Source organism: Oreochromis aureus, linkage group 1 (genome assembly GCF_013358895.1).
Source record: "Oreochromis aureus strain Israel breed Guangdong linkage group 1, ZZ_aureus, whole genome shotgun sequence".
Taxonomy (NCBI): Eukaryota; Metazoa; Chordata; class Actinopteri; order Cichliformes; family Cichlidae; genus Oreochromis; species Oreochromis aureus.
Genome location: NC_052942.1, coordinates 35,119,572 through 35,147,087, shown reverse-complemented (window position 1 = coordinate 35,147,087; position 27,516 = coordinate 35,119,572). Strand labels below are relative to the sequence as shown.

The window sequence follows — 27,516 nt, the reverse complement described above, 5'->3', positions numbered from 1 at the left end:
ATGGAGCTGAATCAGAGAAGCTGCTCTGCTGCCTGTCCAGTAAATGGTGCCACAGAGGGTGGTCAAGATCATCCAGAAAAAAAAAAAAGACAAAACTCTGGTGCCTCATCTGCACCATAGCTTCAAAGGTGTCAGTTGGCAGCCAATCACAGAGTCAGTCTACTCTCCCCGTGGACCACAGCAAAGTACATTATGTTCCCCACAAGTGAGTGATAGAAAATCTCCACCACTTAAGAAATGGAGCCTGCTCATCTTGTTCTTACACAGCCTCTGTACTGGTCTTCCAGTTTAGCTTGTTGTCAACATCCTGTCCCAGGATAGACGTAGCCATCGCTTTCCACCTGAAGTTAGTAATGGAAGTTAAAAAATAAGGTTTAAAGACATTCATATATTATGACTTAAATTGCTGTTTATAATAGAGTATAATAGAGTTATGAGCATACCAAAACATACCTGAGGTTTTAAATTGTAGAAGTCATAAATGGCCCTTGTGACTGTAGTTAGTAAAATAATTTATTCACTGGGTTGATATTACTAAACAAAGAAAATGCAGCTTTTCATAGCATGTTACTGTAACAAAATTCTGCAAATGGAGCAATTTTATATATTTTTAGAAAAACATTTTTCAAAAATTTAATGCATGAAATTGGATCTTTGCTAGTGCTGTCTGCCCTCTTGGGCTAAGGGTGGAGATTTCATGACATGTTGCAATTCAATGATTAATTTTTCCATTTAGGGTAGCATATAAAATAAGCAACAAAATCTTATACTGTGCTTTGGTGTAGGTCTATTTTGAGTCTGAAATCTTTGCTTGTTTGGAGCTCTCAGGTCTAATGTATTTAGATTATAAGGGCTTTGGTCTGACGTATGGCTGATGTCGTTTTTGTCATTTGACATGTGCCTATTTGGAGATCTGTTTTCTAAACGTGTGTCTATTTCGGGGTGTGTGATTTGATGCAAGAGTTGAGCAGTCCTGCTCTGCATCAACTAATGAGCTGCTGTTTGCTCGCCCACCTTTTGCCTCTCTCTCCTTGTCTCTCTCTCTCCCTCTCTCTCTCTTTCTCATTCTCCCATAATGTATTCTTTCAGTGCATAATACAACCCCTTTGGGAACACAGGTTTCCTTTTGGAGATGAAATTTCATGCAGCATCTTTACATATTCTTCCACACATCTCCTCTATTTAGAGCATTCACATCAGCGTACATTTCAAGTGTGTTTAACCAATACGTGTGAGCGTGTTTATGCAGATGTAAATTTGTGAGCATTTTTTTTAATCTGCAAGTGTGTGTGTGTTTGCATGTGTGAGTGCATGTGTGATATCACAGGAAATAAGTCAGACCTGCAACATCCTTAGCTCCCTGTTGCTATAGCGACACGTCTGGATACAGGAGCATCTAATGTCTTCCATACAAATTAACATATTAGACTGTGTGTGTGTGTGTGAGAGAGAGAGAGAGAAAATATTAAAACTGCATACTCTATTGTGTGTATTTGGCACTTTTTATGCTTTTTTATGATGTTAAATATGGGAATTTAATGTTGTTTAAATTATATATCACACTGTTTATACAAGTTCCATATTTTTTATTAGACATATTCTAATAATGATCTTATGCTCTGTAATACAATCCTGATGTTACTGATATATGTAGATAACTGTTCATTTTAAAATTTTTACTAATTAGCTATCCATATTTTGATAATCAACCTGTTATCTATTTGCTGAATTATATTTTGAGTTGCTCCTTTAAAGTTCAGTATATGTATCATAAATTACATCATGTCATTTCCTGTGACTGAATAAACTTTTTCCTCCTCTTATAGATGCTCTTACTTTTATATCAGTTCAAAGCAGCAATAATGTGCAGAATGTATGAGTCAGTGGGCGAGTGTTGCTCTGAAGCTACAGCAAAGAAAACAATGATCAGATAAAACGATTCTCTCATGATGTAATAGAGCACTTTGATGCTTCATATACAGCTAATAGGATTCAATGTTGTACACTGCTTTATGATAAACTGCTGTTTTAAAACCCTTACAGAGAGGTTATATGATTTAATAAATGTATTCATGGATGCCTGATGTTCATATTTAAACTAATTCAAGGTTCTGGTCAAATCACTTGTAAGTCTCTGGTTGTTTGCTATTGAATTTAATGGCTTCCTAAGCCGGAGGGTTTCCTTAAGTCAATTGAATTATTTGACTTGAAAGCGGTCAACTTACTTTTATTGAGTTGGCTGAGCCCTGAAGCTCCACTCAGCCAGGGCTGTTCCCTTTTCTTTGTCAATAGTACTTTGCCTTATTTTCATCCATTAATACAGGCATGTGGATTCTCATTGCAATTAGGCTGTTTAATTTTGTCTTACTAAAATGTGTCTTTGTTATTTGCAGAAAATACTCAGACCTCTTTGGTTTTTGGACACTTGCAGATCCATTTTTTAAATGAATAAATGTGTTTTCCCCATTAATACACTCAGCAACCAGTAATGCCAAAGTGAAAGTGTGTTTTGTTTTGGGGGTGGTTTTTTGTACATTTACACTTACTTATCATATTCAGTATTCAAAAATATTTGGTGCTTCACTTTGTAATAAGGTGAACTGGAAGACGAGTCAAAATCTGAAAACTTTGGGAAGAACTCAAAGCGCTGTATCTGGTGAACACCTTATCATTTATCATCTAGCTAATACAATTCTAACAGTAAAGTATGGCAGTTGCTGTTGGGGTGCCTCTCAGCACCAGGAACAGGGAGTTGGTCAGAACTGTAGAAGATGAATACCCCTTCAGACTGAAATTGATTGACACTGTCCACCCCCAAAATAACACACACACATCATTTGCTCTAGCTGTTTTTATACTCTATAGTTATGTGTCAAAGCAACTTTTAGAAATCGTTTCTCCCATAAACTTGACAAAATTATGTGAGTTGAGTTTTGTAACTTGTATTTGACATTGCAAAACATTCTATTTGAACAAAAAGAAACATTGTGTTTTTCTAACATTAACTGAATCCAAAGCCTGTAGAGTCATTGCTGCAATTGTGGCTCCTTCTGTGTATTCAGGTAAGGTTCTGAATGCTTAAATTAGGGGTTTAAAATTTTGGTCTTAAATTATAAATTTGCAAACATCTATTAAGGCATAAACTTGTGTTTATAGGTCATTGCTTCTAGATTGATGAGGAAATGCCAGTTTTTTTCTCTTTAAAAATAAATATACAACATTGCAAAAAAAACCCCAAAGAGACTAAAACTTTCCTTTTAGCTTAAAAGGGGGAGAAAATGTCAAAATGACCCCACAAAGCTTTGCCATTGGGTTTCTGGAACTAAAAGACCTCGGAAATGGAACAGGAGAGAAGAGAAGAAATCGTACAAAAGCTGAACAAACATGACATCAAGGAAGGGACCAAAAATAATTCACATAAAATAACTCAATTTAACATTCCTTTTGTTTTTCTTTCTTCTACAGAAACTTGTCAAAGAATCCTCTCACCACTCTGTCATGGCAGCTCTTCCAGCACCTCCAACTCCAAGAGCTGTAAGTCTCGTCTGATCTGTCTCGCTGCCTTTTGTTTGTATTTTATTACAGCACTTTATCACCGCTCCCTACGTACTATCAGCCTCAATACAAATTGTCTTCACCGCATACCATTATAATTCCTGTCTTTGTTGTACAAAACCTCTAATTTGTCGGAGCGCATGCAAAAGACTGGACCTATAGGCACTATAGTGGCACTGTGATCTTATAAGTCATTTGTTGACTTAATTAACGTGCACAAAGGAAATTTAATGGCCTGGTAGGAGAAGGGAGTCTGACCCCGTTTCCTTGTTTGTTATGAATATTTTAGCGATCATTGTGTTTATGAAATGAGTTTGCTCTTTCACCACCAGGGAGAACATTGCGATGTCGACCCGCTTGTAATTTACACATCATTACGCCTGTCAGCACTGTCCATCATATGAACCTTGGCTGCTCTCCGAACGCTTGCGCTCCTCATATGCGCCTCCTGGCATATAAAACTGTGGTATAGCAGGATGTGATACAAGGCTATTTCAAGCAGGCCTCCTTATTGTGCTATTTTCAGAGGTAGAAGCAGAGCAGGTCCACAGAGAGCACGACACAATGCTGATCTCTGGTCGTACACTGCAAACAGCAGAGCAGAGGGAAAACCCTACTAACATTTATGTTGTAGGCTTGCATTTTGGACATTTAGTTTCAAACGTATCCCTCACACTTGCAGGACTCACCGATATTACGTAGAGATGTTTTTTGTTCTGTGTAGGAAGCAGCTCACACCAGACCCTATAACAGAGCTACACAAGTGTCATCTCATTGTGGGCCCGCACTGGAGGCAGATGGGTCTCTGAATCCCTCTTTGTGCCTGTTATTGGGTTGTGAATTTTATTTCTGACTGGAAACAGAAATTCTTCACATTTGTTGTCTTACCAGCTGTCCAGTTCTCAATCTAGTTTGGCATTTGGCTCATCTTATTACTCATACAGGGTCTAACTTACATATACAATATCTATTCCAAAGTTTTTTCACAATTTTTCTCTTCCAGATCACAGTGTAAAATATAGCTTTCCAAATGATTATTAAAGGCCTTGAAAACCTGGGGTCCCACATGAGCAGTATTTTTTGTCTTTTTCACATGAGAGATTTCTCTATTTGTGTTTTTCTCTCTGTGTCAACTCATCATTTTTTAACCTTGGCTTTATTTATTCATGAATACATTATGTTCTAAAGAAATCCTTAAAAAGCAAAGTTAAGTCAAAATCTCAGGGGCTTTAAGTAAGCATATTCAGTACACGGAATAGCCCTTTTTTAAGAAGTCGCATACTATTGTAAATCTGTAGCATTGTTCTGCCATAAAAGGTTGGCTGAGATTAGGTTATTTGGCGCCGTCTGGTTGAGGTGTTTCTGGCATGTCCAATTAGGGTCAGAATCAAGAGATTACATCTCTTGACTGGCTTGGGAACGCCGTGGTGTGGCCAATAAGTGGGGAAAGGGAGGTCCGGGCATCTCTTATTAGACTGCTGCCCCTGTGACCCAGACCCAGATATGCAGGCATGCATGGATGGATGGATGGATGCATGAATTATGAGAGATTTCACTGAAAAATCTTTTCTCCAATCACCCAGGCTGCAAAAAATGTAACAATACGTGGTTTAACTAGACTAATACTGTATGTATAGAAAGATTCATCTGCAAAGAAACTAATAGCCAAAACTGCAGAATAAATCCTATTTCTCTTTTTGTACATTTTTGCCATAAATAACAAACAGCAACACAGCACTTTTTTTAGCATGTAATATATGATACATTGTAGCTTTAATTTCACACACAAGATCAGGACCTTTTCCCCTAAGTAAACACTGAAGGCTGCTGTGTAATTCAACAATTAAATGACCTGAAATCACTATGTAAATCACACAAAGAAAACTAAAATAGTAAGCTCAGTTTCTTCCTGAACCAAATCACTGTTACAGCTCACAGGGCACGATTTGCTCTGATGTGCAATCCTATTTCTTCTTAAGCAACCATTCTAGATGCGTACAAATGGTGTCTTTGTTTTCCTACATGAAAAGCAGGGCCAGGGTGATGCCCGTGTTTCCTACTGAATGCTGATGAGGAGTGAGGGCTTATGTCTATTCCATTTTGTGTGTTTAGTTAAGAGGTGTCAGTCGAAGTGGCGTGGCGGCACAGACGTGGGTCGAGGCGTTATGCAAAAAGGAAACCATGTGGAATCAGGCCTTGCTAATAGGAAATGAGTCACTCTATCATGAGTCGGCGACGTGTCCCTGACATCATTACTCTCTTTACCGTGTCTGTATGGTCACCCGAAACCAAATTGGCTTGGAAAGTGCCAATCATTCAATCATACCAAATGAATCCTGCTCACCGGACAGCTATTGCCTTTAATTATTAGAATATTTCAAAATGCAGTATCAATGATAAATGCCCACCCGTGCTGCTCAACCACACTGATATTATGTAAATAGAGGAAGATCAAACCAGCTGAAATAATTTCCGTTTTATGTGACGAAAGGAGAGCGTGGCCCTTTGCCACGACGGTGTCGCTAAACCGTGTTATCTCAGTCACTCTAGGCACTGTTATTGTAATTATATTTCATTCTTTTTTTTAACAATGAAAGTGAACCAATTTCAAAGCTGCAACACAGTGGTGACAGTGACCTGCAATGAATAGGAAATGTGCAAATGGTTTAATTTAAGCCTGGAAGTCCTTTACAAGCTTTAAAATAACAGTGTCTCTGTTGGTTAATTCATTGTATGTATCATTACTGCTACTTAAAGCATTGCTCTAATTGCTTTCACAAGTTGTTGTGAATGAGAATAAAGGGGGAAAATGATGCGTACCACATGGCACGTGCAAATAACAGTTTAAAAAAAGAATTTAATTAATACAGATCAAACGCTGACCAGAAAGGTGATACAAAAAAAGCGATAAAAGTACTCACTGACAACACCATTAAACAACACACAGTTTCATCAAAGGAGCACTGATTGGCCAAGTTTGGAATTAAACGCTGCATTTCCTGCTTCTGAGTGCTGCTTTACACATAATTAAACTGGTGTAAAGCATGTTTCCATCAGTAGAAAGTGGTGCGCAACAGCTGCTTTAACATGAAGGCATGACTGCTGTTAACCTCAAACACCCTCTAAATTCTCAGTAGCTTGCTGTGGTTCAGATACGTTGAACCTGCACCTCATTCACCAATTATTACAGTGGACCCATTACAATGAGACAACATTGAAAACTGAAGAGGGTGAAGGAGTTGCTATCATTCAATGTGTTTACTCTTATCAAACACTTCTTATCAAGCCCACTAAAGTGTAACTCTAAAACAGTTACTTTGTTTTGCAGGTTGGTTGCACAGATATTTCACACTCCTTGCAATATCTTAATATCAGTAACAATGGCAATACTATCAGGGAAATCTCAATAATCTCAAGTCTTTTGTGACTCCTGTGAAAGGCTTCAACATCACATTGAAGCCATACAATGGATGTCTGCTGCGTGCTGCCTCTGGATGAGACACAGATAATCGGCTCTGCCTTTTTGTCTGTGTGCCCTTTAGCCAAAGGACTGGAGCTACCGCGTTGTGGTGCAAACCCAGCCAATCATAAGCCATACAACGGCTGCAAATATTCTTCTTCTTTAGCAACTGACGCGATCTGCCTGAGGCAACGCGCCTCTCGAATCCCTTTATTCTGTTAGCGGCTCTTTAATCCCAACTCTCAGGGAAGCAGCGGCCGACGCAAAGTCAAACATTCACACCTCTCGCTGCAAAATGGAGTTTTCTTTGAGTATATGTGAAGTATGAATGGATCAAACTGGTAGTCTTGTGATATGACTGCCAGGTGATTAGAAAGAATTAAATGCTGAATTCCCAAGCGCAGCATGACAGGTAAATTGCTAAAGTTTAACCTTCGTTTTATTAGGACCTAGTTGCACTCAGGACAGACTTACTTAAATGCATGACATTTACATGGACTTTTCAGAAACATCAAAGACTGACTCGCATGAGGGTAAAGGAGTATTAAAATGTTAAATGTGGTGGAAAAGACTTGACTGGGGGCAGCAGTGGCCTAGACTTTCAAGAGGTCACCACATGCTCTGAAACTCAGACTGCTGGGTACAATCTGTGCAGAGGGAAGAAAACGTGTCAAGTTGTCAACACAGATCTTTGTGAAAGCAGCCACGAGTAAAAATTTAAAATACAAGGCCTTTCCCTTTTAAAACAATACCTCTGAACTACTGGTGGGGCATAAAGACACTTAACACTTGGCTGAAAAAACTCTGTCACACCAGATGATGTCTTTACTGTCTTAGGGTCATCTTTTAGTTTGGCTTAATCTCTTAGTTTGACACAGGACAGCTGGAGGAACTTTACTTTATCGCCTGTAGCACGCTTTGTATGCTTACATCCATCAAAACCAGTTTAGGTTATGTGGATCTATTGTGCTTTTTCCCTATTTTCCATCATATTCTGTTACAATGGCCAAAGTTTCAAAAATGAGAAGAGCATATGTACAAGTTATGCCTGTGAGCCAAATCTCACTTTTCATACTATAATAACCACTTGGTTTCTGAGATTTATTTTTTCCACACTTGGCTCTGTGTGATGTTATTGAGAGGGGATATCAGGTACACCGATCTGGCTTTGAGCAGCAAGCCCTACGCTAGTCAACCTTCTGTTTGGGAAAAGCAGCCAATCTCAAGATAGTTGGCTTGAAGGCAGGGTGGCCTTAAAGGGAAGGAAACTAAAATGATTAACATTGTTTCAGATGGTGTAGTTCCTCAATCCAATCAATCAATTCCCAGTATGTCAATAAAATGATAAATAAAAGAAAAATGTATATGAATTATTTTGAGCTGTGAAATATGCAAACCTCCTTTAATAAAGTCCAAGAATAAAAATACGGATCTGAATGAGCATAACTGGACCACTTAAACATTTAAATAGTCATACAAAGCTCACGAGTGTGTGTTTACACCTGTGTAATAATTACCCTACCCCACATACAGTGAAGAAAACTGTCAGATACATGAATACCTAAAAACTGAAACCCCAACCGCTTTTACATGACATAGAATTTATAAAATTAAAATGTGAGTAATTGTCCTGGAATACAGGAAACAATCCCACTGCAGCATGACAGAAGCTCTTACTTGACGCAATTGCTCTGACTTTAGGTATGACTTTGTGATAGATTCATATAAAATGCACTTTGCATTTATGGTAGTGTAGATAGTTATTTCAATGTATACTGGTTATCTGTATGTTCACTTTCCACCATATCTGCGATGATGCACACTTAAGGTATGTAGCGAGGTTTGATTAAAGCCAGTAAGTTAAAATTGAATTAAAAGCTAAATACATCATATTAAAGGTTCCCTTTAATGTTTGGTAATAGATGAACATGTTCTGCTTTGAGTCATATTTTGTGTCTAAGTTAAAATTGTTTAGATGGATTCATCCAAAATCTGTGTGTCAGTACACAAATATGAAAATATACATGGTGCAGTTATCAATATTAGAGTTGGGAAAGTTCTGAGGATTTCTGAACGAGGCATGATGTCACAAATCGTGTTTTCAGGGTCATACCTCAAGCTCAGATTTTAAGGGAATCACATAAAGATTTTCAGTTGAGGAATCTGAAAACAGCTAGTATCAAAGTCTGCTCATTCACCAGTCTGTGTGTCTAAAAAAAAATCACAAGAAGCAGAAAAGACCAAAACCTATTTCTGAGTTTCGGGAGAATGTAACAAACAGCAAAATAGTAGAGCCCCCACCTAACCCCTTAACACTGGTGCTGCCAAATTGTGGTGCTGTATTTTTAATGTCATCAGCCTATTCTTAATGAAATTTGAAAAACGATATATTCTTTGAAATGATAAAGCATCATGATTCAACGGGTATAAGCTATTCCAGGATGTTGGTAACTCTGCAACAATAGTTCCTTAATTATAATCAAATGTGCACAAAAATAAAACAATCATTTCCTGCCTTTCCACCATAGGGGCACGCACTTGTTAAATCACAGTTTTCACTTTAAACTGAGTCAAAAAAACAAAATGCTTCTAAGCTTTTAGTCGTTTTTAGTAACATTGAGGTTGAATGTTAAGGGTTTAATTTATTTCTGATTTTTTCCCTTTCAGCTTCCATTCTCTTCCCAAACAGTGTTTCTGTGCCCTGTAAACAACACTTTTACAAAATGGCCTGCCATGTGTTAATTCGAAAATACTAGCCTAGTTGTGTTTTTCCAAATAGTGAGTGTCTAGGATTGATTGGGCGGTAGTAAAGTAAAGATAAACTAATAATTTGCTTTTTTATCAGTTGTTCACTGACATAATAAGCAACAGATTTGTTGTTAATGATTTATATTTAGATCTGTCATTCTAATTTTTTCTCTGAGCATTCAGTGTCAATATTTTGTTATTAATTTGCATTCTCTAATGTAAAAATTGTTACACATTGTTAAAGCTGCAAATTTCTAGTTTATTCTATCAGACTTTCTCACTTTGTGCCAGATGTTGGGTGTTAGTTTTGTGGGTTGCTAAAATGAGAGAAAGAAAATATCCATTTTCCTGTTGATGTCAGAACATGCTTAATCTGACTGAGGGGGAGGAGCTAAAACTCCATGTCGAGTGACAGAGCTACACCAAAGCTCAATATAAACTAAATGAGGAGTGTCTGAACTGTGACTCATGTAAGGCTACTCTAAAAGAGCCCAAGAATGAAAATGTGCTGTGTGAAATGAGCAGAATAATTTCCCTGTTTATTATGATGACTTCAAGTAGATTATAATAGTGTAATTATATGATACAGTAAAGTTATAAGCAATATAGTTGCCTATTTACTCATTTGGTTGCTTCTTTGAAGTACTTCATTTGTTACACCAGTGAACTGAAGATCTTTATTACTAAAAACAGCTGGAAATAATATAAAAATGAAAATATACATTTGCTTCGGGTTGTCAAAGCAGTCTCTGTCTGGCTGCTCTTTAAGCCTATTAGGTGAAGCAGGTGCAAAGAAGGCATGGATTCTGGCAGTCAAAACAACATTATTTTAAGAGGGTGTACTGGAATAGTAAGCATAGAAGTGTTCAGGCAACAGGTAGTAAAATAAGAGCTATCCATGAAAGCAAATGACAGTAATGACAGTACTATATGGATGCCAGCCTATAAAGGGGTATTGCATACATCTTTCACCACAAATACTACAATCATAAAACATTTTTAAAGCATTTCATGAAAATAGCACCTGAAGAATAAAAAGAATCCAAACTGAAACTGGGAAAAACACCTTAAGCTCTTGCTCACTTTGTCCATTTTTCCTACGTGTAGCCTTCCCTGACATGTCTCGGGTGTCCCCACTCCTCTCCATGATTGCTGTGCAGGAGGTGTTGTCGATAAGCCAAAATCAGGTTTGTCTCTTGAGACAAATTATCCCTTAGTGGCTTGAAAAAGAAAATAAAAGGGTAAGGCAGCGAGAGAAAAGCTGCAGGGACACTGACCAGATCAGTGCAACTTTTAAGAAAAGCAATGACGAGACAAAACAGTGATTTATTTATTCGCAGCGTGCCACTTTATCCATGACATAAGCAAAAGATGCAGCGTGAGAATGATGGAAGCGGTCCAGCAGCAAACAGGAGTGTGAAGAAACGATGATCCACACTTAGCAGAGTCTGCTAAAAGCAAGTGTTCAGGGGAAAATGCTTGTTGTAAATCTGACTTTGTTTGAGTCGACTGTTCATTTTTTCATTTTTTGACATTTATTCTCCCTGAATACTTTATACTACCCTGTGTCAAGACTTTATCCACTTTCTGCAACACAACAAGACATTTTTGCTGAGGTCAACAAACAGTGCACTGCTGATTTGAGACCAGTTCATACAACATCTATTTACTGAACCCAATGCTTTTGAATAGACGTCTGTTTGTCAATCAACTTCTTCAAGACTATCCAATCCAATCTGATGGCATGACAGCTCGATTATCTCTTTTCCATGCTGTAATAATAACAATAATAATGACAATACTCACCACACAGTTTGATTGACAAGTGATCTATGTGAAGTGATGTGCAGAAAAACAACAGTAACGAATGCTCTGCATGAAAATTGGAGACAGAAAATCAGAATAATGTTACCAAAAATCAATCAATAAAGGCCATTTATTAAAAAAATAATAGCAAAAAGCCTGCCAAAATTTTGCTTCTAGCACAGTACATGATACCATGATAACCAGGAGATTTAAAACTTAAAGCATGTTTAATGTGTGTTTAATGCATGAAAGCTTAATTCATGTAATTCTAGCAGACTGTAGCTTAAGCTACATGTTGCATCCTTGTTGTTAATCCATGCAGAAGAGCATCTGTGTTGAAATCCAGTCTTCGTTCCACTGCTATTCTTGGCACAGCATCGTAAACATCTCAAGCGCTCTTGTTTTCCTCCCTGCACTCTTTACGCATAGTTTTGCTCTACATGAATGTCTCTGAAGTGTGAAAAATGTGAATGTATAGAAATTATCTGAGATCCGCTAAGAGCTGCTTCTCAAGTAAATTATATATACAGTTGCTAGCTTTGCTTGATTTGCTGGATACTGAGCCAAAAAAACAATGCTGCATAATAACATTCACACAGCTGATGTTTGTCTGCAGTAACCTAGCATACTCACAGCTACTTCTATGGAAATAAAACCACTGCATCTCATATTAGATACTTCACTTAGTGTACTCTAGAGTCAGTATACTATGCTGTACAGTATAATGTTACTTTTCTGATATCTAGCAAAAATTGCTTGAAATGACTCAAAACATGCGTTGCTACATTTCACTAGATTCCTTAAATTAATGAACACCACCATCTTGCACACGCACCAAACAATACCAAAATGCAGTACATGTACAATACAAGGCCTTGTTAACAAAACAAACAAACAAAAAAACTAGTTTTGAGTGGCATCAACATGTTATTTTCCTCCTACTGACCAAATACTTTTTGTCGCTTGTTTTCTACTACGTAGCCAAGATACTAACCACTGAGGAGTACAGTGTTCTGTACTCGAGTGTTTGGAGGTGATGGTTACACTACACTGTATGCAGTAGTATTCATGATGACTTGAGATATAACAGAGCCAGGTATGTTAGTTAGTCCTACATGTTTGAGTCCTTCCAAAGACAAAAAAAAAGTTTTAGGGTCATTGTTTGGCATGTCTTGTAACAGTTTACCTTTTTATGGTAAAAAGGCATCCAAATGCCAATAACTGTTACCGTAAATACCCTCATACTATCCTCCACTCAGTCATTTTATTTTGTTATCTGCAAAGTGGTTTAGCTAGAAGTCAGCTAAATATTGCATTTCTTCTTGGAGACATTAACATCTGTAGCTGAAGTAAGCAAAAGCCAGTTAAACCGCTAACCCGAGTATTTATAGACTAACATCTTTGTACTGAATTACCACAAAGCCAGGAACAACAACATCTAGTCAAACCCGGCAGCTCAGCACTGTGGTAAAAATAAGCCAAATAAGGCGATTTATTAAACACATAGGATTTAAAAACTTAAAATAATTCCTCCAGTAAAAGGAGAGGAAGCAGTGCATTCAAGCTGAGATCAAAGCATGCGAACAACAATGCAGTATATGGCTTATCATTGCTTGTGATCCACGGCTCCTCAGCTAAAGCACCTGTGTGTACATTTCCCAGAAAAACAGCCTCCGGTGGTGATCATTACCTCCTCTCTGGAGTAGCAGGGTGGATCGTTAGCCAGCTTGAAGGAAACGCCACGCTGTTAGCTCTCTATATCTGGGGTCACACTGCTGTTTGCTTTTGTTCTTTTCTAAGTCTAATCTGCTCTCCTTCAGACATGTATCAGCTTCCAGCTGTCAGTTTGCTTTCTTTTTTTTTTCCCTGTTGTCTTATTGCTTGTTTAGATGGGAGCACTCTAAACTCAAATGGTTCTTTGTTACTGTAGTGCACAGGCTGGGCACACATTTGAAATGCCGGGTTTCTGCTTTCCCATTTAGGTTTGACATCCCTCATTTTTCAGCTGTATCTGTACAGGCACCGATCAGCTTTACCCAGAGGAATAGTGGGTAATGTATTGAGGTGGTGGTTCTTGTTAATAATGACCATAATTACAGTACAAGAGGGAAAGCCTCGGCCGCCCTACTCTGGTGAGCTTTGATCCCTTGTGGTTCAGCTTGCTCAGCGTTAAATGAAAACCTTTAACCTTGAAATTCTCCTCAGCACCATCATGTGGGGAAGTACCTGTCTTTCCCTAAATGTGTCCTGAAAAGAAATCCGAGCTATGGTTTGTATTAGTTAGAATTATGGTTCTGAGGCAGTTATTGTCCTTAGAGTTTACAATTGGCTTGATAAGCTGTGTAATTTTTTTAAAAGAAATTTTGTTAGAAGAAAAGCAACATTTAAATAAAACATCTTACAGGAAACGAAGATCAACATCTAAGTGAATACAATCAATTTCATTTTATTTATAATCTTCTTGGCATCTTACTTTGAGTACTTTGTCTTATCGCTTCAGTAAGAAAGATAAATGTTCTGCTAGAGATGCTACCTGAAAGCAGACCTGCAGTGGTAAAATGAAGGAATATCCTATAAGTTCCTTTTTATTGCAGTTTTTCATATTAGAAGGAAACCAGATGAAGGCTCTTTCATAAGCATAGCTGTTTTCTGGAATGAAAATATATTTAGTGCTATTTTTTATTTTTTTTAGCTGAATATATAAGTGATAAAAATCCTGAAAAACTTAATCTTCCCTTCAAATGTTCCACAATTGAACCAAGAAAAAACAAAAAAGGTACACCTGCAATGGTAAATGTAACCAGCAGCCATCCGTGGTAGTAGTGGGTAAATCTTAACATGTTATTAAACACCTCAACAGTGGTGTTTCATAAAATACACTAAAGTATTGATTTGGAATATCAATTAATAATCAAATTAATAACTGTAATGAAAGTGACATTATTGGTTAGTAAATTTTAAGCATTTGACTTTTCTCAACAACAAAGCTTGGCAGCATTGTACAGTATTAAATGAATTAATTCGCCTGTGGCCTTCCTCACTCTTACTATATCACACGTTGGAAAAACATAACCTGTCTAGAATTTTTTTTATAGGTAAAAGTATAATGATTAAAAATGTGAGTGACTAAAATGTCAAATATAATTATATATATTTAGTGCTAATAAGTGTTAATATTTTGAATAGGTTTTCTGCTGCTGTAATTAAAGGGAAATTAAGTTTACAGTGGGATGGTGTGGTGGAAGGACCAGTGGGCTCAGTGAGTTAGCTGTCACATAGCTAGTGACATATAGCGATACAGTATAAGATCCAGTGGGCAGGTGATAATAACGGAGATCCACCTGTGGGAATCTATTCTCATTACTTTATACTGAGTGGTAGACATAGTCCATACATTATTCATGCTTTCTGCAATATCTTATTGACCTTTGTCAAGGACATTTGGACAGGCATTCATCTTGACTAAATTGACCAATCACAGCTTCCAAATTGGACATATGCAAAATGCAGAGGTGGCATACAGTGTTGAATAATGTGGCCCTTTGGTGCACCCGTCTGTGAGACTGAAACGTATGCACAGTGCAACCTCGTGATACCTGTCTGACGCTAATGCAGCCTGAGACTGATAGCCGGAACCCTGTTCTGACCTTTGACCTCCTCACATTTGAATCCTTCAGTACAGCCATTCGTTGTTTTTCCTCTTGTCTGCTGACTCAAATTAATTTGACTTTTACAAAACATTAGAAAAGGTACATCTGTGGTGGATGTTGTTTGATCAGTTGCTATCAATTGATCTGTGATTGATGTTAATTTGCTTGCTGATTAGATTGAGATTGTGGTAAAAATGTTCCTTTCCTTTTCCTTGCATACAGTTGTATTGCCTCAAGCCTTGTTGCTCATGCAGAGCTTGGCAGTAATGCGTTTTACCTCCGGTGACAGGAACTGAAGGTTTACCATTGATTTTTAAAATGATTACTTTCTGGAATATGTATGACTCTTTCCTGCCCTAAATAGATTTTTTCTTTTTAAATTTAACCCACAAGCACAAATAATGACTGCTAAAATTATAGTAATTCAAGTTCTCTTATGATTTTTGTAGTATTTGTTTTTGTTTTAGTGTTTCTTATTGCATGTGCTATTTTTAAAGTAGAAAACAAACTTCCATCTATATAGAATGATTTTAAAATCTGTGCAACATTTGGACTTCCTGTGCTTGCACTGCCTGACTAAAACACCTTAAACACCTCTGGTTTGTTCACACTTCTAAAAATATTTTACTTCACTCCTGAACAGCAGGCTACCATTTTAGCACGAAGCCACAGCACATAATTCAGTTGTACCGCTGTGATAATTGCATTTGTCTGTCTGTGAGTGTAATAGTTGTAAAGTTGTGTAAGGATACATCTGTGTTTGGTGTATTTTAATGTATATTCGGCAGATGAATGCTATATATTCTTTGTTTCTGGTACTGTTGCTATTTTCATTGGAATTCACATGTGAAAAAACTTGTAGGAAGTCATGTCAGTTAAATGTTAAGCAACATTAGCTGATATTTGTGTAATTGCTTAATGCTAATATATATATATTTTTGTTTTCGTGTTGTTGTTGAGGCTCGTTATGTTGTTGTAATATTGCTGTAACTGTTCACCGTGTGTTTTATTCCGTCTGTTACTGATATTAATTATGCTTATTTTTTAAGGCGTCTGGATGGTGTGGTGTTCGACTGCGGCTGTGACATCCGTTGGATCCAGTTGTGGCATCAAAGAGGAGAAGCAAAGCTTAACACACAGCAGTTGTACTGCAGGAATGGAGCCTCCAAGATACGACTGGAGAACATGTACATCCACAACTGTGGTAAGTGTAAGAGGAGGGGGGAAAGGTGAGGTCTGTAATTAGAAAGGGGGAAAAAAATAAAAAGAAAGAAGAAGCAGCAGAGGAGGTGTGGTAAGAAGAGGAATAAGGCAGAGAAAAGAAGATTGGCTGACGACAAAGCAACACAAAAGCAGGGGAAGGAAGGCAGGGGTTAAAGGTGAAGTAGAGGAATGAGAAGAGAAGCAAGGAGAGTAGTTGAGACAGGAAAGGGAGGAGGTGTGACAGAGTTCAGAGGGTGAATCTGATGTGAGGAGCAGTGTGTTGATTCTGACAGAGGCTGGAGTCTCTGCAGTATTATCTCCTGGCGGTGACTCATCCCTGTGACACTGTGCAAGCATGTGAGTGTTTGTATCTGGATGTGTGTCCCGCTGCTTCCTTTGTGCTAATTTTATAACATTAATGAAAAGTGATTAATTGATTTGGTGTGAAAGTATGTAGACACCGATGGCGACAGGCGTGCATTAACGTGTGTGTACGTGTCTACGTGTATGTTTTCAGACTTACCAGAGATCAGTGTGAGCCACAGCAGTGTTTTGGTGATGGAGGGTGACAATGTGACGGTGAGCTGTAACGGATCCGGATCACCGCTGCCTGAAGTAGACTGGACCGTCAGCGACCTGCATTCCATCAACACACACCTGGTTAGACATGCATATATACTAAAAATAGCAAACATATTAAAGATTTTTTAAATTAATTACATTGCTTTGCACCAACAAATTTTAGCAATGTTTTTCTTTTTGCCTGCTTTTCAAACATAGCTTCAGGCTAATATGCACTTATTAAGCTGAAATAATCCTGTTAATTCTTATTATGATAACTTAATTCTTTGAGCAAAATCTAATGATTGATTTCTCCTTCACTGCTACACCTCATATTTTGTTTTGCATTGCCTATACTTTAATCATTGCTGTTTGTATTGTATTTTATGCACATCAGAGTTTCAGATTCATAAATTACTTGTAACACAAAATTAGTTCAGGTATGTAGTTCACCTTGAAAGGCCTCAGTGGTAAATTGAGGTGTCAGTAAGCGCACACTCTTGTAGGATTAAGCTCTAAGACTCATTGCCCTGACAGAAGTTTCAGATAAATTTTAAGCAAGTGCTGAAGAACCAAAAAAAATAGGCTCAAGATAAATCATCTACAATTTTCTGTATATTCTATGTATAACAAAGAATCAGGAACAAGATCAACAATCTGATTGGTTCACTGCTAATAATGTCTTTGCATTTAGATGATGTTGATAGGGAAACCTAAAACTATTTACTATGTGGATTGACTTTTTGTTTTTACCAGGTCCAAGATTAACCTATGATTCTGTGATTAGATGTGCAGTAAAGGTTATCAGATTTGGGGGGAAAAAAAATCAAAATTGCTCAGAACAAACAACTTTTTTGTGACAGAGAGGCCTGGGTTGAACCCACGGTGAGCCTGTTAACCCACTAATCTCGCTCCCCGAGAAAGGCCCCAGGGACGTTGCAGCAATAACAACTGCAGAGATAAACAGCAAGAAGAAAAGAACAGGAGTCTCTGAAATTGCTGTGTGACTGTATTTGTCATCTGTGTCTTTAATGCTTGCAGTGACTTTACAGATGAAAGCTACTTCAGCCTCAGGCTTGATGTTTTAGGGTAGAAGGATGCTGTATCGGGATGAGTGAAGTGTTTGGGAGTAAGAGCCTGAACAACTAAAAGCAAGAAAGGAAGCATGATTGCATTTCACCATTGGATTCCTAATGATGAAAAGCAGGGTGGTAATTAGTCCAGGTAGTGCAAAATTTGATAATATTGCTCTTTACATTCTTCCTGCCATGCTAGATCTATGCCAGTGAAATCAGACAGGGAAGTGATTAATTCCCACAGGTATCAAGTAGTCCTTGACTTTATTACGTTTCCTTCCACAGGAATTTAACTAATGAATAATTAACTTTCATTTTAATTAAGTAATTAAAGATTTAAAACCCACTGGTATAATGGTATTTGCTGTACAGTATATCCTTCAGGTACCTAAATGCCTCTGTTTTCTCTGTGCCTCTCACACTTTTCCCTTAGTCAAACGTATATTGGCCCAACATCCACTCTATCAACCTCACGCTTTTCAACATCAGCCGAGATGACAACAACTTTCAGCTGACCTGCATCGCAGAGAACGTGGTGGGGATGACCAATTCTTCCATCCAACTCAACGTACAGTGTAAGTTGGACTTTTCCTGTGATTTAAATACTATTGAAACTCTGTCCAGGCACTGTAGCAGGAGATTTTAGCCCCATTGTAAACACACTGACACATTTATTTATGCACATTTGCATTATTGCATAATGAGAAAATTATTGCCTTACTAAGTGAAGCTTTGTAGTGCTTTACCATTCATAGTCTATATTAATGCTGCCCATGTTAAGTGAAGGTAAGTATGTTGACATAAAATAGTTGCCTATTATGACTAATTAGTTTAACTAATATCCTAATCTGGATGTCTGTTTATGTTTAATATCATTGAGGTTAATGGTGGGACATTAAGAATCTTAACTGAATTCAGTTTTTATTTAAAAAAGATGAATATACTGTGTGCACACTGTGGAAAAATATTACCAGTCAACAATGACAACAAGAACATAGAGCAATTAACAAAAAAAGAAGTAGGGGGGCTGTTTTAATTCTTTTTTTAAGCCTTTGCTTTCAATTTTTTGTTAAGCTCTGAGTTGGGTGATTTTATGTCAAATGTTAAGTAAAATGTGTTGCTACAGTGAAAAGACATGCTGATTTTCTTTTACACTGACTAATTTTCATTTTCAGTTATTAAGAGTCTGTAGCCAGATCGTTTAATTGAATAACTGAAACAAATGCTAAAGGCTTGAAGTTTTGTCCAAAAATTGGAGGTGGTCAGGCTCTCACTGTGTTCGGATCTAAGACAAATGTAGAAGTATTCTGCAAAGCATGGCCTCTTCTCTTAGGAAATCAAATCTACCCTGTAAGTTGACAGGTCACCTAATTCTGCCAGAATTTCAGCCTGATTGGTTATTGTTTTCACTACAGTTTAAATGGGGTCACAACATCTGATTAACTCCTGATCCAATCAATGATCTGCCTCCCTTATTTCGCATATTAGGAACGACACACGTGTGGGGTAACAGGCAGTGCTGCTTTAATCTTTCATTGGGCAAACCTTAATACAACACTGGAACAAACCCATTCTGTACACCTGCGACAGGCAGCGGTGCAAACTCAATAAGCAGATATCTGCATATGAATATACAGAATCTGTAGGCAAGGTGTAAAAAATGGTACCTTAAGCTTCCTTGTTTATGTTTTTAGTCCACTAGTCTGAGTAATTTTGACCAATCACACTTGAGTAGGGGATTTGTATGCCGTTAAAGAGTCTGTGTGGAGAGCAAAAGAGGAATTGCATTTGCCAAAAATGCATTGGCTAACCATAATCAGCTTTATGTTTTTTTTCAGAAATGCATGTGGTTGTAAATAAGAAGGATTAGCAGATAATTAAAATCCGTAAAGTCGGTCAACATACAAAATATAAGTTGTAATGCAAAGAGCCATGAATCAAATGCTGGAATCCAGATGGCTTCTCTACATAGAGATAACATGTCAATAATAGATGAATACATGGTATAAGAGCCTTCATCCTTTCTGGCAGCTAACTTTAACCTGCTAAAATGTTTGACAATTTTTGACAACATTTCACAGTGTTTGATATTTTTCTTACTGTGCTAACTTTTCATAATCCGCTGTCAAGACAAAGAGCAGCCGATGAGAATGGGAATGTTTAGGAAAGCAAACTAAAATACTGGAAAATTTTTGTTATATGATCTTCAGGGAACATGAATGTCTGTTGTCAGTTTCTAAGAAATCACAGGAATGCCATATATTTCCATCTGAAGATTGCAGAAGATGAAAGATTTGGGAAATATCATATTCAGCTGTACTCTTTTCGTACAAAAAATCATTTTCTTCCCTCCAGCAGTTCTTGAGATATTTTCGTGTGGACACAAGTGGTGAACCCAAAGCCATGCTGCTAGCATGGCTGAAAAAATGTTAATCTATCATGTTGTTTGCTCAGTTAGAGAGAAACAACCCCAATTAACCCAGCTATAACAAGAATACTTAACACTTGACTGAAGTCACCATAACATTTGTATTGTGTCCCTCGGTAGTTGTTTCTTGGTTATTAAATCTTATTTGCTCACTTGTCATGGATCTTCTAACCAAGACTCAGATGCTTAAAATTTGGAATTATGTTGCTCTGTTGTTGAAGACATTAATCAGTGAAGCCTGCTGGTTTAGTGATTACTTGGAATGAAATCTTGTTACCTACCACTGTGCAAGTGGTTTATCTACACTGGAGGCCATCAGCTTGTCTGGGGACTGTCATGGTTTGGTAAAAACCTGCAAGATTTGGTGCAATTAATAGACCAGTTTACTAAAAGATAGAAAATTTCAAAGTATCAGCGATAAAATGGCATTTGAACTGTTTGCAGCTTTATTGCAGAAACATTATAGCATATAATAGTCGATGTGATAGTAAATTCTGTGCCAGTCCTAAAATTGTGGCAACTAATAAATGTATAGGACATGTTATACTGCTCTTTTTTTTAAGACATAATGAGTCATTTGTAAGCATTAAATGTATTGGCAAGATGTTCAAAGCCCATATATTTAATATATACATGTATACATTGTCTATACATTATATAACATCTACAGTGGTATTATGGAAAAACATGAGCCTGTACATCTTGAAAAAGGAGTTCCTTAGCCGAACACCGTGGATTAATAAAATGCAAAGATATGTGGAAATGTTCTGATGCTCAATCAGCCAAAGCGCAAAAGTATAATAAATTGCTCTATAAAATACCTCATTTTAATTAAAACTTTAAATCAAGTGTGGGCAGTATGAATGCTTGGAGCCTAGAATTCTTGGTGGTTTTCTTTTGCATAAAATGTCTTTCATGGCAGCTTTGATGGGCTTATGTTGGGGACAGAATATATCATGTATTAATGACACTGACTGTCTGAGAGAATAATTTAAAACAGGGGGAAAAAAACTTCTTTATCAAGCAGAACAGCCAAATTATGCAGGTACATTTAGAATGCAATGAGGTGTTGCACAGCTACAAACCAAGTGAAATTGATGTAGCTAATTAGCAAGAATATACCCTCCAGCCCACATGAAAGCTCTGCCTTGATCTGAGTGGAAAGAAAAGGAGAAAGGAGTCTCACCCTCAGCTATGATAAAGCAATGATTTGGTAACCACTCGAACGTATTTCTAATATCCCAACCATGAGTTACAGTATATACTTGAGCTCTTACATAAGTTTACCCAGTGGATTGGCCCTGGGCAGATTTGGGACAGAGTGTATTCAAAGCCAGTATTAATCAAAAGGTGCCTGACATTCTTCTCTTTGTAGCAAGCCTCCTCTTGTAGAACTCAATCTATTGTAGCTGTTTGCGATGCATCATGCTACAGGACAGGGGAGATTTGTCACCAATTCAAACACTCCCTACTGGAGCAGAGCTTGCTAAGGACCATGCTAGAATGACAGATTGACTTTGTACCATGTAGTCTTCAGGGCTTCCTCCACATGGACAGTCTATGGATGTACATCCCCAGGCTTTTTTTTTTTTCTCCTGTTGACACTCTGCTGGTGCTGCAAATTAACTTATTAATTTTTCACCACATGCTCTGATGGTAATTACATTTCCTCCCCTGTGCAGCCTATTGTCTCTGGAAATGTCATAAAATAGCTTAAACTGCTTCTCTGATTAGGGAGTAATCTGATTGACAGCGAAATTACCAGCCGTCAAGTGACATTCTCTGCATTCAAAGATGAGTTCCCTATTTTAGTGAAACCGTAATTAAACACAATGCAAATTCTGCAGGCACATTGTTCTTTTGCTGTGTGGAACAATAGCTGCTCTACAGCAGCGTGGACTCACATGTTTTCCTCCTTCAGTGCCGTAGCCAAAGTGTAGCTCTCTATTAAGAGTATGGCACTAATTTACACCTGGATTAGTAGCTCTGCTCCCTCATTAGCTGTACAGGTAGAGCAGGGCGTAATCTCTAATTAAGGATAATTAATGGGGAAATTATGTGATTGAATCCCTGCTGTGACTCTACATGTACAGGTGCTGCTTCTAACAGGTTAAACTTAATCACAAGGGGCTTTAGCCCAGAGGGATTATGAAGCAATATCTGTCCCATGAAGCTGTTGCCTCCCCTGTCACCGCCAGCCACGATGTCCTATCTGTAGTTTGGCTGGAACATGGCATTTGAAATACACCACCAGTGTTACCACTAGATAACATTACAACTAGCCTTGTATTCAGTGTTCTTGCCGATCAAACGCATGTAGTTATCAAAGCTTGTCATCTGTACGAGCGCCACGAGGACACCATGTAGTTATAGACTGGTATGTAGCACAGTAATGACTTGTATTGTATTGACCGAGACTGGGCTGACAGCCGAGCTGAGGGGAAAATGGATCAGTCCCTAACTGTCCATCAACAAGAAAATTTCTTTTTCTTCCTCTCTGTCTGTTTTTTTTTTCTCTCTCTAGGCTGTATAGTTCTATAGACACCCTCACTCCTTCCTCCTCCTCCTCCTCTGTGTTTCTTTACTGTCATCTGTTCTCTTTTCTTGCTGCACTCAAAATCACAGCTCTGCACACGCCCCCACACCATCCCGTTCACACATACACAAGCCGTAGCCTTTAGTTCAATTGAATGACTTCATTGTCACTATTGTCTGTCACCAAAGCAATTTTTGAAATGACGGCTTTCACACACCAATAAATAGTTTGTTCAAGTCTTTAAAGGGCGATCATTTGGATTGAAAACATGAGCTATCAGTGACAGAGCTGAAAGTGACAGTAACTTTTATTATCAGCTTATCTGGCAGGCATTTCAAATTAATTAGTCACAGTGTATTACTGCTAATAATTAAGCATGATTGCAGTGTTTACAATTACAGCTGTGTTACGCTCAAATGCGTTTTTAGCTCTTCCAAAATCATCACTGGATGGCCAACCATCACAGAGATGCAGACTCAGTATTACTACGTGGATATAGATAAGACACAGTCTCTCTTGGAACGGATCCATAGTGTTGACCTCAGTGTTTCACATGAAAAATAGCAGAAATAATTGTGTAAGAAATAAGAAAGAGAGAAAAGTTTAAACCCATGCCTACTTTCTCACCTTCACACAGCTGGCCAGTCAAGGCATGAAGTGGGTGTGAAAGCCAGATTGACCGTCTTAGCGTCAATTCTTGTAGCCTTCTATCTCTGACACTAGGAGAGTGTCAGGGTAGGGAATTTCTGGAACATGTTGACAATCTGACAAGCAGCTCTCTTTTGCAATCACTTTCTTTGATCAGCAGTGACAAACCGCTCACTTTCGGTTGTGAAACTGCAGGTGGAGACTCACTGGTGAGGCTGAATGACCGTGTTAAATCATACCTGCAACCCTGATCTAGTTGAATAAATAGGTTTATCAATGATATCACGAATGTGTGTGCGTATGAGCGGTGGAGGTGACAGAGAGGCACTGCCAGGTAATACTGACTGCCAAATATTTCCTTTTAATTCTGTAGTAGCAAAAGTCACTCATTACGTAGACGAATCAGTGGATGAATTGTTTATGAAATGTATCTGATGATATTAAAGTGACAAAGTGCTTCTCAGCTTGGCGGCATTGTTGATTCAGAGGCGTGTTGCTGCATGTCAGGAAAGAAGAGCTCTGTGCTTCTTTACGCAGAGGAGATTTTTCAGTTTATTTCAAGCCTGAAGAGACCTTGTATCTATTTCCTTCTTCACCCAATCCAATGTACTTCTGCAACATGCAGCACCCAGTAAAAGGCTCATTGCCACTCCCAGGCAAGAAACCTGCCTGCTAAATGTCATTGTTCCAAGAACAAGCCTGCTGTGTTTGCTATGCTGCTGTATTTTTTTAAGGTTATTCAGAGAATTAGGAAAGGTTTTCACCACCCCAAGGGCTGTGGACATTTCTCAGCACATAGGGCTTGTATTATGTCAAACACCAAACACGCACACTGATGAGGATTTTAATAAGCAAAAGAGGACTTTTGATCTGCTCCTTCATGTGTGAATGTGTGTAGGTATGCGTTCACTGTTTCAAATGTCTCCTTTCTCACTGCAGTTCCTCCAGTCATCCTGAGCCTGGCTGAGCCTGAGCAGCGGCTTGATACCTGCATTGAATTCACGGTTCGGGGTTACCCCCAACCCCAGCTGCGCTGGTTCCACAAACAGAAGGAAATTATAAAAAATGACTACATCCGGACCGAAATGGGCTTCTACCAGGACTATCTCGAGGGCTGTCTGACCTTCCAGAACCCAACTCACATCAACAATGGCAACTATACCCTGGAGGCCAGCAACGCTCTGGGAACGGTCACCAAGACGGTGTATGGTCACTTCCTCGAGAACCCTGATGAGCCAGGTGAATGGATAACAACTTTTTATAGACATTTCGTTCTAGGTGGCAAGTGATGTGCATTTGGCAGCACTGATAGTGAACGCATGGGAAAAAGGCCTTTATACAAATGATGCTAGCGCTCAGTGTTTGTGCATTGCCTTTCTTCATTCCTCTGCATTTAAATAAGAATCAAAAAGGAAAGAAGAAAATGCTGCCAAGTAACTCTCTGATTCCCATAAGAGCTGGCTCGGCCCACTTTTTGGGAGTGAGCATCACGGTTGGATTGCTTTTCTTTTTTAACTACCTGTTGTATGACTCACAGGTTGCGTCGCTGTTGGAAATTCTGTCGGGAGCATTTACTTTTTATTAAAATCTTCCTTCACAGGGCACAGGTTGCACAGTTGATCCCTGCTGGTTTTACAGCCGCCAGGGTTCATCCACAGTTCAGTCAGGTAGATTGTTCACTTGCAGTTCATGCTGAGTTCACAGGGAGGGGGAATAAACCCACAAAGACTGGCAAATTTCTCCCTATGGTCAATATTGCAAGGTTAATACCTTGTGTCAATTTATTGACATAGCGTGACTTTTTCTGTCTTCTCTTTTGCAGACCCGGTGGAAGAAGGTGAGTGTGTCTATTTTCAAATGTAAGCCTGCCAAATTTTTGTTCAGCTTTGTTTTTTTTCCTGTTTGTTTGGTAAATGTGCACACACACACACACACACACACACACACACACACACACACACACACACACACACACACACACACACACACACACACACACACACACACACACACACACACACTACTTGTGTTTGACAAGCACAATTGACTCGGTAACAGTGGAGAAATTTGTTCACTTTGTGTTGCTACTCAGTTTTCTGATTGTGTTGTTAATGTCAGTTGGCATTAAATCATGGCCCCCAGTCAAAAAAGATCCAATTACATTTTACATGGTTAATGATAACTCTATACACTAAACAAATATGTGATTCTTTACACACCCATGTCTTATGTTACTGTTAGTTGGGTCTCTAAACCAGGACAGCTATCTCTCAGTGGTTCATGCCATCAAATTTCAGCAGACACTTCTCTGCCTTTTTTATTGCAGGAAATTTGATATTTCAAAAGAAGCTTTGGTTTCGTCCTACATTCACAAACATTACATGCACTGTCATAGTGAGTTTTTCTGCTCATTGGGGCCAGATTTACCACTTTATGAGTAGGAAATCCCGCAAAACCTATGAAAATACACTCCAAAATCTAATCCAAGTCCAAAATCTATGCCCCCCTTCACATTTTTCAAAGCCGTCCAGTGGACCAGATTGGAGTCTCTTCCAGGGAGATTCTGGTCCACAAGCCTTGTGTTTGACAACCCTGTTCTAGACATTTCCTCTCATAGTAGAAAACAGTTTGGGGTTGAGAAGCTGCATGAAAACCAGAAAATAACAATAAAAACATTTGAAATAGACACACATCAGTAAGTGCAAAAAAAGAAAAAAGCCCAGGATTGTCTTATAGATAATTCTGTTTTTAAAAAATAACCAGCAACAGTGTAAGCAGGTGAATTTCCAACCCTGTTAGCTGTTGATGTGCGATTGTTTGGGAAGCAGTGTAGTGTAAATGCAGTCATATTGCTGGAACAATGGCTTCGGCCCACTCTCGCTGCATCATAAATCTCCGGTGTGCAATGTGCTGTCTGGCCTCAGGCTGTTGTGGCCGTCTCACTGTTAAACAAAGTGGGCTCGCCTGATCTCTGACCTTCATCAGAATCTTCTTCCATCTCCATATGAGGACATTCTTTCTAATCAGGCATGTATTATAAAGCTGCAGCATGGCCAGAGATGGAGACGGATGGATGCTGACCCTGTGGCGAGCTGCATGAGGCAGGCGGCGACATCACGTTGCTATACATGCACATAGTCACGCAGCTTCTGGGAGTGAGGCAGGTGAGGGAGAGGTGTTTAGAGTGTGAAACATTATGGCAGCAGAGCGCGAGGGAGTTCAGCCATACAAGAGGGACTGACAGGCTGGCTGATACTAACAGTGATGAGGAGAGAGGAGGGCAGAGGGAAGAGAGGAGAGAGGGATGAAGGCTTGGAGGGAGATGGTAGTTAGGACACACACACTCGCACTTCAGTGTGTCTGAGCCAGTAGCAGCCAGTCTACCATGTGGCCATTAATTTGCCCACAATTACTCTCTGATGTCCTGGCTGGAAGCCTCAGACTAGAGCACAAGTTCATTTCATTTCATGGCTCTGTCTCATGACACTCCCCTGTATGCCAAACTCTTGTGTGTGTAGGTGCAACATCTAGTATTTGAACATGAAGAAATTAGTCCTGCAGACCGCGGATTCCTGCAGCTTGAGCTGAGTACAACAGAAAATTGAAGTCCTGTGTGGCTATATAATTTTTTGTGCCTTTTTCAGCCGATTTCATTTTATCTGATTTAATATTTGTCAGTCAATATTGTGTTACCTTCTTTTAATTTTTTTTCTGCTTGTATAATTGTGTATAATTGCTAAGCAGCTTGTTGTAATTATTCTTTCGTATGTGCAAGCATGACCATGTCTTTGTTCAACTGTTCTAAAAACTCCACAATGTCTTTTTTGTTACTTTCATGTGAGACT

At 38.6% G+C, this 27,516-nt stretch overlaps 1 protein-coding gene across 4 annotated transcripts in view; it reads left to right on the top strand.

The window, feature by feature from the left end:
* Positions 1-27,516, top strand: part of ntrk3b (neurotrophic tyrosine kinase, receptor, type 3b) — a 216,016-nt gene that overhangs the window by 89,703 nt on the left and 98,797 nt on the right. For 3 of the 4 annotated variants that reach the window (XM_039613117.1, XM_039613122.1, XM_031746541.2), the window contains 6 exons: positions 3,466-3,534; positions 16,269-16,423; positions 16,940-17,082; positions 18,493-18,634; positions 24,611-24,910; positions 25,494-25,508. In XM_039613117.1, coding sequence (XP_039469051.1) covers positions 3,466-3,534; positions 16,269-16,423; positions 16,940-17,082; positions 18,493-18,634; positions 24,611-24,910; positions 25,494-25,508 — 824 coding nt within the window. The remainder of the gene's footprint in view (positions 1-3,465; positions 3,535-16,268; positions 16,424-16,939; positions 17,083-18,492; positions 18,635-24,610; positions 24,911-25,493; positions 25,509-27,516) is intronic. The other variant, XM_039613129.1, reaches the window with a different exon arrangement.